The sequence below is a fragment of the Plecotus auritus genome, assembly GCF_963455305.1.
Source record: "Plecotus auritus genome assembly, chromosome: 5".
NCBI classification, from domain to species: domain Eukaryota; kingdom Metazoa; phylum Chordata; class Mammalia; order Chiroptera; family Vespertilionidae; genus Plecotus; species Plecotus auritus.
The window spans coordinates 121,487,827-121,506,047 of NC_137776.1; the positions used below are offsets into that span (position 1 = coordinate 121,487,827).

An 18,221-nucleotide genomic window follows, 5' to 3' on the forward strand; every position below is an offset into this window, starting at 1 on the left:
TTTCATCTCAAAAAGTAGATTAAATAGTTTTGGTTATATATTTTTTCTTTAACCAAGTGAATTTCTGAGTATCTTAAGACAAATTCTAAATCTGAATAGAGTATTTGTAATGATGTAATTTTATATGATAGGAATCCATCTTGAACAGCTGAATTACAAGCTGAGAAGAGCCATTCAGTCACCATTAGGTCATCTAGATGTACTTAGCAATACTTTACCTAGACCTCTTCTCCTTGACTTGTTTAATTGTGCAATTAGTTGATTAATGATGACATTATGTTAGATTGATTAAGGTTTCTCCTTGAAAAGGAAATTTAAGGTTTTTACTGTTCCCTTATGTGAGGAAAGATGCAGCATATATTATTTACATCACCTTAAATATGGAAAGTAGGAAACAATATATAAAAAGGCCTGACATTTGTAATTGATTTTTATTTGGAAACTAGAGAAAAATCCAGTAATCCTAGTCCAGCGCATTATTTGTTGAGGCCTCACCCATTAAATTTCACTTCCATTTTGACCAACTGATCAAAATTGGTCTGATTATGTATTGCATTTAAATTTTTTTAAATGTTCAATTATAGTTGACATATTAGTTTAATCACAACATAGTGATTAGACATTTATATACCTATGTAGTGATCACCACAACAGGCTTCGTAACCATCTGGCAACATAGTTATTACAATATTATGGTCTATATTCCCTATGCTGTATTATATCGCATCCTCATGACTACATTTATAACTGGCAATTCATACTTCTTAATCCCTTTTGCCTTTTCCCCCCACCACCCCAATTCCCCTCTCATGTGGCAAGCATCAGTTTGTTCTGCATATCTATTTGTTTCTGTTTTATTTATTTTGTTTTTTAGATTCCACATGTAAGTGAAATCATACAGTGTTTGTTTTTCTCTGACTTATGTGACTTAGCATAATTCTTTCTATCTAGATCTATTCATGTTGTTGTAAAAGGCAAGATTTCATTCTTTTTATGAGTAATATTTCATTCATTTATGAGTAATATATATATATTAGAGGCCCGGTGCACGAAATTCGTGCACGGGCGGGGGGGGGTGTGTGTGTCCCTCAGCCCAGCCTGCACCCTCTCCAATCTGGGACCACATGAGGGATGTCCGGCCGCCCGTTTAGGCCCGATCCCACTGGGCAGTCAGACATCCCTCTCACAATCTAGGACTGCTGGCTCCCAACTGTCCTCCCCTGAAGGCCTTGTTCCCCCCCAACTGCCCTCCCCTATAGGCCTGGTCCCCCCCAACTGCTCTCCCCTGCAGGCTGCCCCCCCCAACTGCCCTCCCCTGCTGGTCTGGTCCCCCCCAACTGCCCTCCCCTACAGGCCTGGTCCCCCCCAACTGCCCTCCGCTGCAGGCCTGGTCTCCCACAACTACCCTCCTCTGCTGGCCCAGTCACCCCTAACTGCCCTCCCTGCTGGCCTGATCACCCACAACTGCCCTCCCCTGCAGGCCTGTTCCCCCCAACTGCCCTCTCCTGCTGACTTGGTCTCCCCCAACTGCCCTCCTCTGATGGCCCGGTCACCACTAACTGCCCTCCCTGCTGGCCTGATTGCCCACAACTGCCCTCCCCTGCAGGCCTGTTCTCTCCCAACTGCCCTCCCCTGCAGGCCTGGTCACCCCTAACTTCTCACAACTGCCCTCCCCTGCAGGCCATCTTGTGGCGGCCATCTTGTGTCCACATGGGGGCGGCCATCTTTGACCACATGGGGGCGGCCATCTTGTGTCTTGGTGTGACAGTCAATTTGCATATTAATCTTTTATTAGATAGGATACAAAATCTTCTTTATTCGTCTATTTTTTTAAAATATATTTTATTGATATTTTTACAGAGAGGAAGGGAAAGGGATAGAGAGCTAGAAACATCGATGAGAGAGAAACATCAATCAGCTGCCTCCTGCACACCTCCCACCGGGGATGTGCCCGCAACCAAAGTACATGCCCTTGACCGGAATCGAACCCAGGACCCTTCAGTCCACAGGCCGACGCTCTATCCACTGAGCCAAACCAGTTTCGGCTATTCATTTGTCTATTGATGGACACCTAGGTTGCTTCCAACTTGGCTATTGAAATTATTGCTGCAATGAACATAGAGGTGCATCTATCTTTTTGAATTAGTGTTTTGGATTTCTTTGGATACATACTAGAAAGTGTAATTGCTGGGTCATTAAGTATTTTTAATTTTTTGAGGAGCTTCCATGCTGTTTTCCATAGTGGCTGCACAAACTTGAAGTCCCACCAATAGTGCACCTGGGTTTCATTTTCTCCACATCCTTGCCAACACCTGTTTGTTGATTTGGTAACAGCCAATCTGACGGGTGCAAGGTGGTATCTCATTGGGGTTTTCATTTGCATTTCCTTTATGATTAGTGATGTTGAGCATCATTTCATGTATCTATTGGCCATTTGTATGCTCTCTTCGGAGAAGTGTCTATACATGTTCTCTGTCCATTTTTAAATGGAATTATTTATTTTTTAAAAATTATGTTTATTGTTGCAAGTATTACAGATATCCCCTTCCCCTCACCCCCGTGACTCCTCTTCATCTCTCATCACCCCCTGCCCCTGCCAGGCCTTCACTGACCACACTATTGTCTGTGTCCATGGGTTATGCATACATGCATATAAATTCTTTGGTTAGTCTCTTCCCCTCTCTCCTCTGAGATTTGTAGGTCTGTTGCATGCTTCTATGTCTCTGGATCTATTTTGTTCAACAGTTTATTTTGGTCATTAGATTCCACATATGAGTAAGATCATGCGATACTTATGTTTCTCTGATTCGCTCATTTCGCTTAGCATAATACTCTCCAGGTCCCTCCATGCTGTCTCAAAGCATAAGATATCCTTCATTTTTACTGCTGCATAGTATTCCATGGTATAAATGTACTACCATTTTTTTTATCCACTCATTTACTTATGGGCACTTGGGCTGTTTCCTGATCTTAGCTATTGTACATAGTGCTGCTATGAACATTGGGGTGCATATATTCATTATGATTGGTGTTTGGAATTTCTTAGGATATCTTCCTAGAAGTGGGATCACTGGGTCAAATGGCAGTTCCATTTTTAATTTCTTGAAGAAACTCCATACTGCTTTCCATTGTCTGCATTCCCACCAGCAGTGTACTAGGGTTTCCTTTTCTCCACATCCTTGCCATAAGTTGTGAAACCATGCAAATCCTAGAAGAAACCATAGGTAGCAAAGTCTTAGACATCTCTCTTAGCAATATAATTGCTGAGACATCTCTGAGGGCAAAGGAAACCAATGGTATTACATCAAAATAAAAAGCTTCTGCACAGCAAAAGAAACCATCAACAAAATGGAAAAAAGCCCACTGTATGGGAGAACATATTTGCCAATGATACATCTGATAAGAGGTTAATTTCCAAAATATATAAAGAACTCATACAACTTAAAAGGAAGACAAATAATCCAATTAAACAATGGGCAAAGGAACTGTTCTCAAAACTGCCTGGTACTGGCACAAGAACAGACATATAGACCAATGGAATAGAATAGAGAATCCAGATATCAACCCAAACCACTATGCTCAATTAATATTTGACAAAGGAGGCATGAACATACAATGGAGTCAAGACAGTCTCTTCAACAAATGGTGTTGGGAAAATTGGACAGATACATGCAAAAAAATGAAACTAGACCACCAACTTACAGCATACACAAAAATAAACTCAAAATGAATACAGGACTTAAACATAAGACGGGAAACCATAAAAATACTAGAGGAATCCACAGGCAGCAAAATCTCAGACATATGCCGAAAGAACTTCTTCATTGATACTGCCCCTAGGGCAATGGAAGCCAAAGAGAAAATAAACAAACTGGACTACATCAAAATAAAAAGCTTTTTCACAGCAAAAGAAACCATCAACAAAACTACAAGAAAGCCCACTGTATGGGAGAACATATTTGCAAATGTTATCATTGATAAAGGTTTAATCTCCAACATCTACAGGCAGCTTATACAACTTAATAAAAGGAAGATAAATGATCCAGTAAAAAATGGGCAATGGACCTAAATAGAATCTTTTCGAAAGAAGACAGAAGGAAGGCCAAGAGACACATGAAAACACGCTCAAAGTCACTAATTATCCGAGAGATGCAAATCAAAATGACAATGAGGTACCACCTCACACCTGTCAGAATGGCTATCATCAACAAATCAACAAATGACAAGTGTTGGCGAGGATGCGGAGAAAAAGGAACCCTCGTGCACTGCTGATGGGAATGCAGACTGGTGCAGCCACTGTGGAGAACAGTATGGAGTTTCCTCAAAAAACTAAAAATGGATCTCCCATTTGACCCAGTAATCCCACTCCTAGGAATTTATCCTAAGAAACTAGAAACACCAATCAGAAAGGATATATGCACTCCTATGTTCATAGCAGCACAATTTACAATAGCTAAGATTTGGAAACAGCCTAGGTGCCTGTCAGCAGATGACTGGATTAGAAAACTATGGTACATCTACACAATGGAGTACTATGCTGCCATAAAAAGAAGGAATTCTTACCATTTGCAGCAACCTGGATGGAACTGGAGAGCATTATGCTAAGTGAAATAAGCCAGTCAATGAAAGAAAAATACCACATGATCTCACTCATTTGTGGATAATAAAGAACATTATAAACTGATGAACAAAAAGATAGATACAGAGTCAGTAAAGCATCAAACAGACTGTCAAAATGCAGCGGGAAGGTTAGGGAGAGGTGGTGGAGATAAGAGATCAACCGAAGGACTTGTATACGTGCATATAAGCATAACCAATGGACGCAAAACACTGGGGGGTGAGGGCATGTATGGGAGTGGGGTGGGGGGGACAATGGTAAGATATGTAAAAAAAAAATAAAATAAAATAAACAATGGGCAAAGGACCTAAATAGACACTTCTCCAAAGAGGACATACAGATGAACAAGAGACATATGAAAAAATGCTCTAACTCACTATTAATCAGAGGGATGCAAATTAAAAGACAGAATGGCTACCATAAACAAATGGATTATTTTTTTATGTTAAGGTGTATGAGGTCTTTATATATTGTGGGTATTAACCCTTATCAAATATATCATTTGCAAATATCTTCTCCCATTTAGTAGGTTGCCCTTTAGTTTTGTGGTTGGTTTCCTTTGCAATGCAGAAGCTTATTAGCTTAATTTAGTCTCATTTATTGTTTTTCTTTTTGTTGTCTTTGCCCTAGAAGACCTGTCTAAAAAAATATTGCTAAGGCCAATGTCAAAGAATTTAGTGCCTATGTTTTCTTCTAGGAGTTTTATGGTTTCAGGACTTATAGTTAAGTCTTTAATTCATTTTATTTTTGTATATGATATAAGAAAATGGTCTAGTTAATATTGTACACTTGTCTGTCCAGTTTCCATCATCATTTATTGAAGAGACTGTCTTTATCCCATTGGAAATTATTGCCTCCTTTGCTTTATGCTAATTGACCATATAAGCATAGAATTATTTTCGGGCTTTTTTATTGCATTGATCTTTGTGTCTGTTTTTATGCCAGTATCATGCTGTTTGATCACTATAGCCTTGTGGTATAGTTTGCTATCAGGTAGTGTGATACCTTCAACTTTGTTCTTCTTTCTCAATATTGCTTTGGATATTTGGGGTCTTTGTTGGTCCCATATAAATTTTAGGATTATTTCTTCTAGTCATGTGAAAAATGTCACTGGTATTTTGATAAGGATTGTATAAAATCTACCGATAGCTTTGGGTGATAATGGACATTTTAACAATGTTAATTATTCCTATCCATGAGCACGGTATATGCTTCCATTTGTGTCTTCTTCAATTTCTTTGAGCAATGTTTTATAGTTTTCTGAATACAAATCTTTTACATCCTTGGTTAAATTTATTCCTAGATATTTTATTCTTTTTGATGCAATAGTAAATGGGGTTGTTTTCTTAATTTTTCTTTCTGATAGTTTGATATTGGTATATAAAATGCAATCAATTTTTGAATATCCATTTTGTATCCTGCAACTTCACTGAATTTATTTATTCGAATTCGTGTACGGGTGGGGTCCGGCCAGTCTGCCCTGATGGGGGTCCATTGGGCCGTGCTAGTGGGGGGGAGGGGCCTCAGGTGGTTGGCCGGCTGTCCCCACCCCTGGATCAGGGCCCAGATCAGGCTGGTTGGCTGCTGCAGTGTGTGCCATAGCCAACAGTTGTTCTGGTTGTTCCACCATTCTGGTCACTGGGCTTTTATATATATAGTTTGTTTGATGAATTCTTTAGAGTTGTCTACAAGTGTATATATATACCGTGTTTCCCCGAAAGTAAGACAGTGTCTTATATTAATTTTTGCCCCCAAAGACACGCTAGGTCTTATTTTCAGGGGATGACTTATTTTTCCATGAAGAAGAATACGGTACACATTTATTGTTAAATGAAAATAAAGAAAATTTATTACCTGTATACGGTACGGTAGTACAGTAGTTGTCAACACAAACCAGACAAACTGTGAATCCTACAGTATCAAGAATTTACTCATTTATTCAATGACAATCATGTCATCATCTTCTGGAACATCATCATAACAATCCAATTCCTGAATTTCCTGGTAAATTTCTTGTGACTCCATTTCTTTCAGAATCAGTGGACCAAATCTCTCATGTTTAGCAATAGCACTGTCTTTAAATGAGTACTTCTTGTCAAGGTAGCCTGCTCGCAGTGCATTTGCAATGCAACTGTCAGTGGTTTTCTCCCATGAATTCTTCACCCAAGTCACAACTTCTTGCAGTTTAGGTTTCACAAATTTCCACGCTGATTTCTCTCCATTCTATTTTCAATGTAGTCATTAATTTCCATGCACAAATTGTCTTTGAATGGCTTGTTTATTGCAATATCAAGAGTCTGGAGATAGGCCGTCATTCCTGCGGGAATCATGATATGATCTATTTTTCTTTCGTGAAGAAATGTCTTCATGTCTTTAGCGCGGTGAGTGCTGACTGCATCCCAGACTAGCAGACCTCTTTGGCTCCCTCGCATAACAAGCGGCAGCATTAAATCGACTCACTTCCTTATAACTGCTTGTGTGGCCCAGGCTTTTTCAGTTTCAAGAATAAAAACGCCCAAAACACGTTCAATCTTTTCCTTCTTGCCCTTAGAAATGATTAAAGGTGGGATTTTAGTGCCATCCAGACGAATTGCCAAGATACAGGAAACACGTGCACTTTCGTAAGCAGTGGAGGGAATGTACGCTAAGGAGGCACCCCGCTGTTCAATTGTTGTCTGAGATGATTGGCCCATAAACACTGCAGTTTCATCCATAGCAATCATGTTGGAAAGATTGTATTTAGAGAAGTCAGCATCATCAATAAAGGACTTGAATGCAAGTGCTCGCTTAATAACTTGAGTATCTTCCAACCTAAACAATGTTGTAGATCTTCTTAAAGACAGTTCACTTCGCTGAAGGAAATTATCCAGCCAGTGTTGTGATGCTTTGAAGTCTTCGGGGGCTATGTCAAACTGTGGTGCTATTGCAAGGGCAAATTCTTGAATCTGAGCCCTATTCACAACCAAAGCCTTTGCTCTCCTGTCAACAACCCATTCACAGATCAGGTCTTCCAGCTCGGAAAATAATGGTTGCCGACCTGATCCACACTTGCGCTTTTTAGCATTTCCCTTGTCCACTTGTTCAATGAGGTTACCATACTCTGCTCACCATTTTCGGACCAATTGGATACTCAACATCTTCTCTTTGCAGAAAGCAGTAAGATTTTGGCCCCAAGAGTCTTCCACGATTCCTTTCTTGTACTCCACGGAGTGGCTTTTTCTTTTTGCGCTCATTTCTAGGGGTAAAAAAAAAAGGAATTGGGGTATCAAGGTGGGGGGAGGGGGATCACTCAAAATGACACAGGGGGGATTAGAGGGGGGAATCAAAATGGCACAGGAGAATCAGAGGGGGGATTACCATTTTAGTAACCCCTTTTGTTCCTCCTGTGTCATTTTGATTGTCCCCTCTGATCCTCCTGTGTCATTTTGATTGCCCCCTCTGATCCTCCTGTGTCATTTTAAGTGATCCCCCTCCCCCCACCCCTGTGCCACTGAACACCTTCATCAGACATCCCCCCTACCTTTTTATCAGACATTTACCCCCTGGGGCCTGCCTGGGGGCTGTCACTGGGCTTGCTGGGGCCTGGATCTGGGCTGGAGCAGTGTCTGCCACTGACTGAGAACCTTCAGTCATCATGAAGGCGGCCACGAGCACCAGGTAGTGTCACCAGAGACAGACCAGCACTCACTACCTTCGCCGCGTCCCGTCCGCTCTAATCCTCCTGTTCTTCTACACGCATCTGCGAAAGTCTCCTCCTCTCTCCCATTCCGCGCTCACCGCTCACTCCGACCTCTGCTCCGCCTCCACACAGCAGTGACGTCAGGACTCTGCGTAACGTCACTGGTTGCTAGACGCCAGTCAGGGCGGCCCTAGCGACCAGTTTACAGTAAATTAATTTTCATTCTGAGACAGAGCCTGGGGCCCTTATTTTCGGGGGATGCCTTATATTTCACTCAGAAGGAAACCTGTAAGTAGGTCTTATTTTCGGAGGATGTCTTATTTTCGGGGAAACACGGTAGTACCAGGTATTGTGCAAATAATGAATTTTACTTCTTCCTTTCCAATTTGGATGCCTCTTATTTTTCTTGTCTGATTGTGTGGCTAGGATGTGCAATACTGTGTCAAATAGAAGAGGTGAAAGTGGACATCCTTGTTTTAGTCCTGATCTTAAAGAAAAAGCTTTCAGGTTTTCACTGTTGACTAAGATGTCAGCTATAGTTTGTTATATATGGTGGCCTTGATTATGTTGAGCTACATTTCCTCTATAGCTACTTTGTTGAGTTTTTAATTATGATTGGATGTTGGGTTTTGTCAAATGCTTTTTCTGCATCTATCAATATGATTATATGATTTTATCCTTCATTTAGTTTGTGTCTAATGTTAATTGATATGTAGATACTAAACCAGCTTTGCATCTTAGGAATAAATCCCACTTGATCATGGTGTATTGTCTTTTTAATGTATTGCAGGATTTGATTTGCTAACATTGTGTTGAGGATTCTTGCAGCTAAATTCATCAGGGATATTGGTCTGAAATTTTACTTTTTTGTGTTGTCTTTGTCTGGCTTTGGTATCAGGGTAATGCTGGCCTCATAAAATAAGTTTGGGAGCTTTCCCTTCTCTTCAATTTTTTTGTAATAGTTTGAGGACAGGGATTAATTATTCTTCGAATATTTGCTAGAATTCACGTGTGAAGCCATCTGGTCCACACTTTTTTTTTTTTTTTTTAAATATATTTTATTGGTATTTTACAGAGAGGAAAGGAGAGGGATAGAGAGTTAGAAACATCGATGAGAGAGAAACATCGATCAGCTGCCTCCTGCACACCTCCCACTGGGGATGGGCCCGCAACCAAGGTACATGCCCTTGACCGGAATCGAACCCGGGACCCTTCAGTCCGCAGGCCGACGCTCTATCCACTGAGCCAAACCGGTTTCGGCTGGTCCACACTTTTGTTTGTTGGTGTGTTATTTTTATTAGTGATTCAGTTTTGTTATTAGCAATTGGTCTATTCAGATTTCCTATTTCTTCCTGATTCAGTCTTAAAAGGTTGTGTGTTTCTAGGAATTTATGTTTTCTAGATTGTCCAATTTGTTAGCATATAATTGTTTTCAGCATTTTCTTATAATTCCATGTATTTCTGTGGTTTCTGTTGTCATTTCTCTTTCATTTCTGATTTTATTTATTTGGGCCCTCTTTTTTTCCTTGATGAGTCTGGTGAAAGGTTTATCAATTTTACTTATCTTTTCAAAGAACTTGCTGTTGGTTTCATTGATCTTTTCTAGTGTGTGTGTGTTTTAGTTTCATTTATTTCCCCTCTGATTTTTATTATTATCTTCCTTCTGTTCATTTTGGGCTTTGTTAAGGTTAGATTATTTGAGATTTTTTGTTATTTCTTTAGGTAGACGTATGAATCGCTCTTTAAAAACTGCTTTTGCTGTGTCGCATTTTTGGTCATATGTGTTTGCGTTCTCATTTGTTTTAAGCTACCTTTTGATTTCCTACTTGATCTCATTGTTAACTCATTCATCATTTAGTAGTATGTTGTTTAGCCTCCAGGTGTTTGTGGGTCCCCCCCTCCCTCCAATATTCTTCTTGTAACTGATTTCTATTTTCATACTGTTTTGATCAGAGAAGATGCTTGATGGGATTTCTACTTTTAAATTTGAGACTTGGTTTGTGGCCTATTCTAGAAAATGTTCCACTGCACTTGAAAAGAATGTATATTCTGCTGATTTTGAATGAAATGTCCTATAAATATCTATTAAGTTCATCCATTCTAATGTTTCATTCAGATCACTTTCCTCGCTGATTTTGCCTGGGTTATCTATCCATTGATGTAAGTGGGGTGCCAATATCCCCTATTATTATTGTATTACTGTGGATCTCTCCCTTTATGTCTGACAATATCTGCATTATATATTTAGGTGCACCTACATTGGGTGTGTAGATGTTTGAGTTACGTTCTCTTGTTGGATTGATCCGTTTATCATTATAAAATGTTCTTCTTTGTCCCGGATTACAGCCTTTGAATCTATTTTGTCTGACATAAATATTGCTACCCCAGCTTTCAAAATTTCCATTTGTATGAAATATCATTTTCCATTTCTTTAGTTTATCTCTGTGTGTCTTTTGATCTGAAGTATAGGAGCATATGTGTAGGTCTTATTATTTTATTCAGCTACCTAATGTCTTTTGACTAAAGCATTTAGTCAGTTTACATTTAAAGTAATTATTGACAGGTATGTAATTATTGCATTTTATTAAATTTTTCTGATTGTTTTTTGTGGTTCTTCTGTTCCTTTCTTCTCTTGCTCTCTTCTTTTATATATTTACAACTTTGTATAGTGTTATGTTTGGATTCTTTTCTATTTTTTGTGTATCTCATAGATTTTTGGTTTTTAGTTACCATGTGCTTCATATAGAACAGGATGCTTTAAACTGATGGTTGCTTTTAGAACACATTCTAAAATAGCATTTTTTTCCTGATACTCCATTTGTTTTGTCATTTTTTACCTCTTTTATATGTGTTTGTGTGTATCCCTTAATTTATTATTGTATTTATGCATATTATTCCTACTTTTGCCTTTAATCTTCATACTAGCTTTATAATAGGTTGATCCACTACCTTTACTATTTGTCAGTGAGATTTTTCATTTCCAGTATTTTCTTTTTAGTTTTGACCTTTTCTACTTAAAGAAGTCCCTTTAATATTTCTTGTAATGTTGATTTAGTAGTGATGAAATCCTTAGCTTTTGTTTGACTGGGAAATGTTCTCTCTCTTTCGATTCTAAATTATAACCTTGCTGAATAATCTTGGTTGTAAATTGTCCCCCGTTCATCACTTTGAATGTTTTATGCTATTTCCTTCTGGCCTGAAAAGTCTATTGAAAAATCTGCTAGTTTTCCTATGGGAGCTCCCTTGTATATAACTAGCTGCATTTCTCTTGGTACTGTTAAGATTCTCTGTCTTTAACCTTTGGTATCTTATTGTTAATTTTTATTGATTTCAGAGAGGGAGAGGGAGAGATAGAAACATCAATGATGAGAGAGAATCATTGGTCAGCTGCCTCCTGCATGTCCCCTACTAAGTATCAAGCCTGTAACCTGGGCATGTGCCCTTGGAGTCGAACCCAGGACCCTTCAGTCTGTAGGCTGACTCTCCATCCACTGGACCAAATCAGCTAGAGCCAACCTTTGGCATTTTAATCACGATTTATCTTGGTGTCAGCTTCTTTGGTTTCATCTTGCTTGGGACTTTTTGTGCTTCCTGGACTTGTGTGTGTGTATATTTCCTTCACCAGATGAATGAAATTTTCTATCATTTCTTCAAGTAGGTTTTCAATCCCCATGTCTCTCCCTTCTCCTTCTGCGAGCCCTATGATGTGAATGTTGATGTGCTCTATGTTGTCCCAGAGGTCACTTAAACTATCCTCATTTTCTAAAATTCTTTTAGATCTTCTGATTGGATGTTTTCTACTACCTTGTCTTTCAGGTAGCTGAGTTGATCCTCTGCTTCATCTAATCTGATGTTTATTTGTTCTAGACTTTCTTCAGTGCTAAATGGTACTTTAAAAACATTTTTTATCTTTTTGTTGAAGTTCTCTTGATCTGGTATATTGCTCATCTCCATTTCATTTAGCACCTTGACTGGAGTTTTGTCCAGTTCTTTCATTTTAAATAAGTTTCTCTGTCTCCTCATTTTGGCTGACACTGATTTTTGTTTTTAATTAATTGGGGTTACATTGAGTTACATTGATTAACTTTATATATAAATTTTGGGTATACAACTTTATAATATGACATCTGTATCCTCTATTGTGTGCTCACCACCCCCAAGTCTAGCCTCCTTCCATTACTATATATTTGACCCCATTTACCCTCTTTGTCATCCCTCCCTCCCTCCCCCTTCTGGTAACTACCATTCTGTTATCTGTATGAGTATGGCGTTTTTATATCCCACAAATGAGTAAATCACGTTTCCTGTCATTTTTTATGACTGACTTCTTTCACTTAGCACAATATTCTCAAGATTCATCATTGTAAAAAATTGTAGTATTTCACTTTTTATGAATGAATACTATTCCATTGTATAAATGTACCATATCTTCTTTATTTATTCATCGAAGGACACTTAGGTTGTTTATCTGTGTTGACTATTGTGAATAATGCTGCAATGAATGTAGGGGTACATATGGTTATAAATGTTTTCAAAAATTTCAGGTAGGTTCCCAGAAGAGGGATTGATATGGTAGCTATAAATTTCTTTTAGGAACTATCATACTGTTTTCCATAGTGGCTGCACCAATTTACATTCCCATATAAATTTTCCTTTCTCCATCTCTACTCTAACAGGTATGAGGGGGCATCTCGTTGTAGTTTTGATTTTCATTTCCTTTAGAACTAGTGATGTTGAGCATCACTAGCGAATGGATTTTTAAATTTCTCCTTCTAGTTATTAGTGCATAGAAACATGACAAATTTCTGTATATTAATTTTGTATCCTGCTACTTAATTCATTCTTTTTCAATGGATTCTTTAGGGTTTTCTATATAGTATCATGTCATCTGTAAATAGTTTTATTTCTTCCTTTCCAACTTGGATGCCTTTTATTTCCTTTTCTTTTCAGATTGCTAGGACTTCCAATACTATATTGAGTAACAGTGGTGAGAGTGGGCATCCTTGTCTTTTATTCTGATCCTAGATTTTTCACTGTCATTTATGATGTTAGCTATGGCCTTGTCCTGTATAACCTTTCTATACCCACTTTGACAAAATCCAACAACCATTTATGAAAAAAACAACTCAAATTTTCTGCATTTATTGATAATCATTGGTTTTATTGAACCTTTCACTCCTGGTATAAACCCCACTTGATCATGGTGTATAATCTTTTTATTATTATTGAATTCAGTTTTCTAATATTTTGTTGAGAATTTTTATATGCATTTCATCAGGGATATTGGCCTATAATGTTTTTTGTCTGGTTTTAATATCTGTATTCTGGCTTTGTAGAATGATTTTGGAAGCACAACCATATGTGCTAGTGCTGCAGTGCCCTGCTAGTTCTGCACGTTCTCCAGGCAGGGCAGCCCTGCCTGCAGGCTCTCTAATGCTTGGCTAGATCTGTACTTTCTCTGGATTTGGGAGCTTCACATACATGTGTTAGCCAAGTGGTTGCATGTAGCAGTGCCCAGCAGTATTTGCTAGATTAGCCCTGCACATGGCACCCTTCTATTCCTGCTGGAGCTAGCTCGAAAGGGATGGCTGGGGACCTGCTACACCAGCCCTACAAGTTGGCCAGGACTCCCACCCACTGCCTAAGTGCAGGGAAACAAACTGGTGCTCACTGGTTCCTCCAGTCCTGGGTTGTTCCCCCAACCTTCTCTCTGTGGTTTCTCTCTCTTACTTGTTCTGCAGAAGTTGTGCAATTGGCCGTCAGCAGACTCTCAGGAGAAATTGTTCTAAATGTAGGCGTACATTCGATGTGTTCTTGGGAGCGGGTGAGCTTAGCATCCTCTTATGAGGCCATCTTGGACCTGCTTCTGAAACCAGTTACTTTATTGCAGAACTTTTCAGAATCTCTCTGTGTGTTGCGAAACTCGACGAGAAAAACATATGCTGCATTTTCTGTCTGTTCATATGTCACCCACCCCTATTTGTGGCTAAAGGGACAGGTATTTTGAGAAAACATTGTAAACGATCTCTAAAGTATAAGATGGACAAAAATTCAACAAGTCACACTGCTGTCATGGCCTTGCCAGTTTAATCATTCAGCATATTTCTACATCAAACTGTAGCTTTAGCTGAAAGATTCAGCAATCATCACAAAACTGTCATCAAATTCAAAATATCCTTCCATTGTGCAGACACACCTACCTATACATACATAGATATTTCTAAAGCAAGCTAAGCAGAGAAACCTCCATGATGCCCTTTTTTCTTTAAACAGCATTTGCCGTCTATCAGTCGCTGCCTTATTTTGAATCATTTGGCACTTACTCCACAAAGCTGCCCTTTGACCTATCCATCTACTTCCCATATGTGCTGAAAATATATCTCATGATGCTCTTTATAGGTAAGTGGTGTTTCTGTTTTGTGCTGCCATCAACCTTAACAGAAAGGTCTACAAACATGGGCAAGAACGAAGAGGAAGCCTGACACAATGAGTTAGACCTTGTTAGTAAAGCACACACAAATTATACTAACTTTTTCAAGATCAAACGAACCAGAACAGTTTTACTAGCAGAAAATGAAACTGCATTATATATGAAATATAGATGTCAAAATAAGCAGTCCTGTCTATTTGATTTTTCCATTTATATCTATTTAGTTATCTGTTTCCTAGCAAGTAAAAATATATATAACAAAAACTTACAGTTGAAAAAACTTGGTCAATTTCCCAGGAAATGGGGGAAAAGACTTTATTAAATTTTAGCTTTCCCAGCTCTAACCATCACAAATCCCCAAGAATAGTGATTATTGCTACAAGGTAACAACTGTCAAGTATATATGAACAACACACAAAAGAGAAGACAAATGTGAAACATTAGGGGAGGTGGAGAGAGCTCCCTTGAAGAAAGGGAAAAATGAATTCCTTTCAATAAACAATCAGTGAGATGGAGGGGTTTGCTTTACTTTCCCTTCTGCGAATCTCTCCTGCCAAGTGTCTGAGCCCTGGCCTCCAGGTAGCGCTCTAACTGTATTTTAAAACCATGGTTTGTTCCAAAGAAATGATTAATCAATCTTTCTTACTTTTACCATTTTCCTTCTTCATGATAGGTATGTATTTTACCTACAGTCATCTTTACTCAGAAAGAAGAGACGTCCTCAGAGTCTTTCCCATTAAAAAGAAGAAACTGTGAGACAGCATGCTGCTGTGACATAAGGAAAAACAGGCTGAGGATTCCGCTGTAGAAACACCACAGGAAGCGTGCTGGCGGGGGAAGACCAAGCGTGTTACAGAAATCCATCACATGACCTCCTCCCCAAACTCCGGACACCTCACAGCAGCCTGTGGTTCTCACACGTCATATTTTCAAAATAGACTCTGAACAACCTGTTTCTCCAAAGCTGTGGATTTATACAAGTTTATATTGTCTGAAGCCTGATTCTCATTACCCTTACAGGAAAGTAATAGATTAACTGGAGTCGATTCAATTAACTTGAGATGTAGTTTTAACAACTTTGGTTTCTATTTCTTTTCTCTTCCGAATTCCCCTGTAGCAGCAGATCCGCAGGAGGGAACGCTGTGAAGTATGGTCTGCAGTGTCCACAGTAACATTTTGTAGACATCACCGTTCCCAGAGGTAACGCTTGTCAGACACACTTGGAAAAGGAAACCATTTTCCCAACCCTGGAAGACCATTCATTAATATTACACAAGTTATTTGGGCTTTGATGCCATAAAACAGGACCCTGATGAAAACAATAAACCTTTTGATAAATACACAGATAACATCCCATATTCCTTTAAAAAAACAGGTCACATATACCTTATATTGAGATAAAAGCTAAGAAAATTGAGAACTAGTCATGTTTCAGATCATTTATTACTGAATTACTATTGTTAATTACTCTAACGTTGTAAGTCATCACTTATAGCTTTGAAAATTGATCCTTTCTTTGAAGATATAAAATATATGTGAATAACTGATTGATGGAATAATTTCTGAATCACTGAAATATCATTCGCTTCTCTTGAAAAAAAATCTTAAAAATCTTATTATCCAGCAACTATATAAAAAGGGTACTAAATATTTTGTTACATAAAAACCAGGTAGTAAAAATGTAATTACAAAGAAATAGTAATTTTACACAATTAAAAACAATCAAAGAAGTAATTGAGCATTAAAAGATAATTTGATAGCTTTATAAATTTAATGTCATATTTAGAATTTTAAGTATTAAGATTACCCTTTTAAAAAAGCTACATTTATTTTGCTTTTAAAGTTGCTTATTTTACTTCTAAATTAAAAAAAAGTTACTGAAAGCTTTAGTGTGCAAAGACTCCCTTTACAAACTGTAGGTGACTTAGTCTAGCTCCCTCCCAATAAAGATGGCCAAAATATACATCTAGAATCACTAAAACGAAATTTTAATTTCTTGTAATGACCCAATAAAGTGTAGTTTCTCTAGTTCTTTATCTTCATTACTAAATAACACTAATTTTTTTAAAGCAAATTACCTAAAGAACCTTCCTACTTCTTAAAATAGAAGACCAAAAAGAAACAAGTAAATTTATAATTATGGTAATTTTGAAACAGAAATAAGGATTGACAATTTGAGATATCTGCAGCAATTGTAAGATAAAAAGATCTGTAATTTCCTATGGTGACATTGTCACAATTGTTAGTATTATTGTGGTTGGTTGCTTATATTAAAATTGAAATACTAAATTTCACTAGAGATTAGTGAAAATAAGGATGTGCTTTCTTCTCCCACTCAAGTTAATGTTCCCCAGGTTAAAGAACCAAAAGAGTAACTGTCTAATTAACTGGCTGTTACCAAGATTGAGAAGTTTTAACCCTGTGTCCACTAAATCTCCATTGTGTTTTGTTCAGTGTGGTGAAAGAGTTTCTCTAATATAAGAACCATGAGATACTTTCAAAGCATAAGATATAACTTCTAAATGATCTTTCTTTGGAGTTTCAAATGCCAAGTGAATTACCTAAAGTTCTAATAACTTAAGCAAAGAAATAGTAATCACAACAACAGAGTCTCTGGTGCCAAAAAAACAACAATAAAACTGCTGTGGAGAATTTACTCCGTCACTCAGCAAAAAGTCTACTAAAATATACAAGGAAAACACACACATCCTCGCACGTAATATCAGAGTCCTGAACTTTTCCTTTATCAAAGCAATTGTATACAACAAAGCAATAACAAACACTTGTTCCCAATGTCTTCGTTCAGTTTTTTTTACTGTAGTATGCTTGTCAAGAAGCATTCCTATCCTGGTCTTAGCTTTTGATTCAATAAACAGGTCACCTTAGTAGAGTGAGTTGATCCTGAGTCGGCTGTGTACACATGCCTACGTACACTCAAGAAACACTTACTTTGTGCCTGCAATGTACCAGTCACAGGTCAACACGATAAAACCTTTACCAAGTTTGTTATTAAAGAAGGTACCACAGCTCACTGAAGTATATCATACTCTGCCTATGAAGAGCAAATTGTCACATAAAAGAATCTGTTTCTTCCAAAAGTTTCTGAAGTAGCTATAACATCAAGTTTAAATGTTTCTCTGGAGAAACGTACATTTATTTAAAATTTATGCGCCAAGACAACACAGTTACATTTTGCTTCATTGTGCTAAAGTATTGAAGTGATTTAAATAAAAATGACCTTCCCTTTCCCCAACATTTTCCTCTCATTTATTTTTGTTTTGAAACATTATTTTGCTTTTCTGTCACTTTACTTTCTTCTTCTGGACCTAAGTGATATGCTAATTTTGATTTGGCACTTTTCTCTAGGTCATTTATTCGAAGTAATTCCAGGGAGCAATCGATGGTCACAGAGTTAACCAGAGGGCCTGTTTGGAATGCAGATTCCCAGGTTCCCCCCTAAAGATCTGCTGAATCAGAGCCGTTGGGAATGGCCC

General features: G+C 38.1%; 1 protein-coding gene across 2 annotated transcripts in view; it reads left to right on the forward strand.

Moving 5' to 3' along the window:
• Positions 1–17,979, forward strand: part of HACD4 (3-hydroxyacyl-CoA dehydratase 4) — a 37,632-nt gene extending 19,653 nt beyond the window's left edge. The window contains exons 6-7 of one of the 2 annotated variants that reach the window (XM_080667662.1): positions 14,571–14,696; positions 15,401–17,979. In XM_080667662.1, the coding sequence (XP_080523788.1) occupies positions 14,571–14,696; positions 15,401–15,483 (209 nt within the window). In that variant the 3' untranslated portion in view covers positions 15,484–17,979. The remainder of the gene's footprint in view (positions 1–14,570; positions 14,697–15,400) is intronic. The other variant, XM_080667663.1, reaches the window with a different exon arrangement.
• The last annotated feature ends 242 nt before the right edge of the window (positions 17,980–18,221 follow it).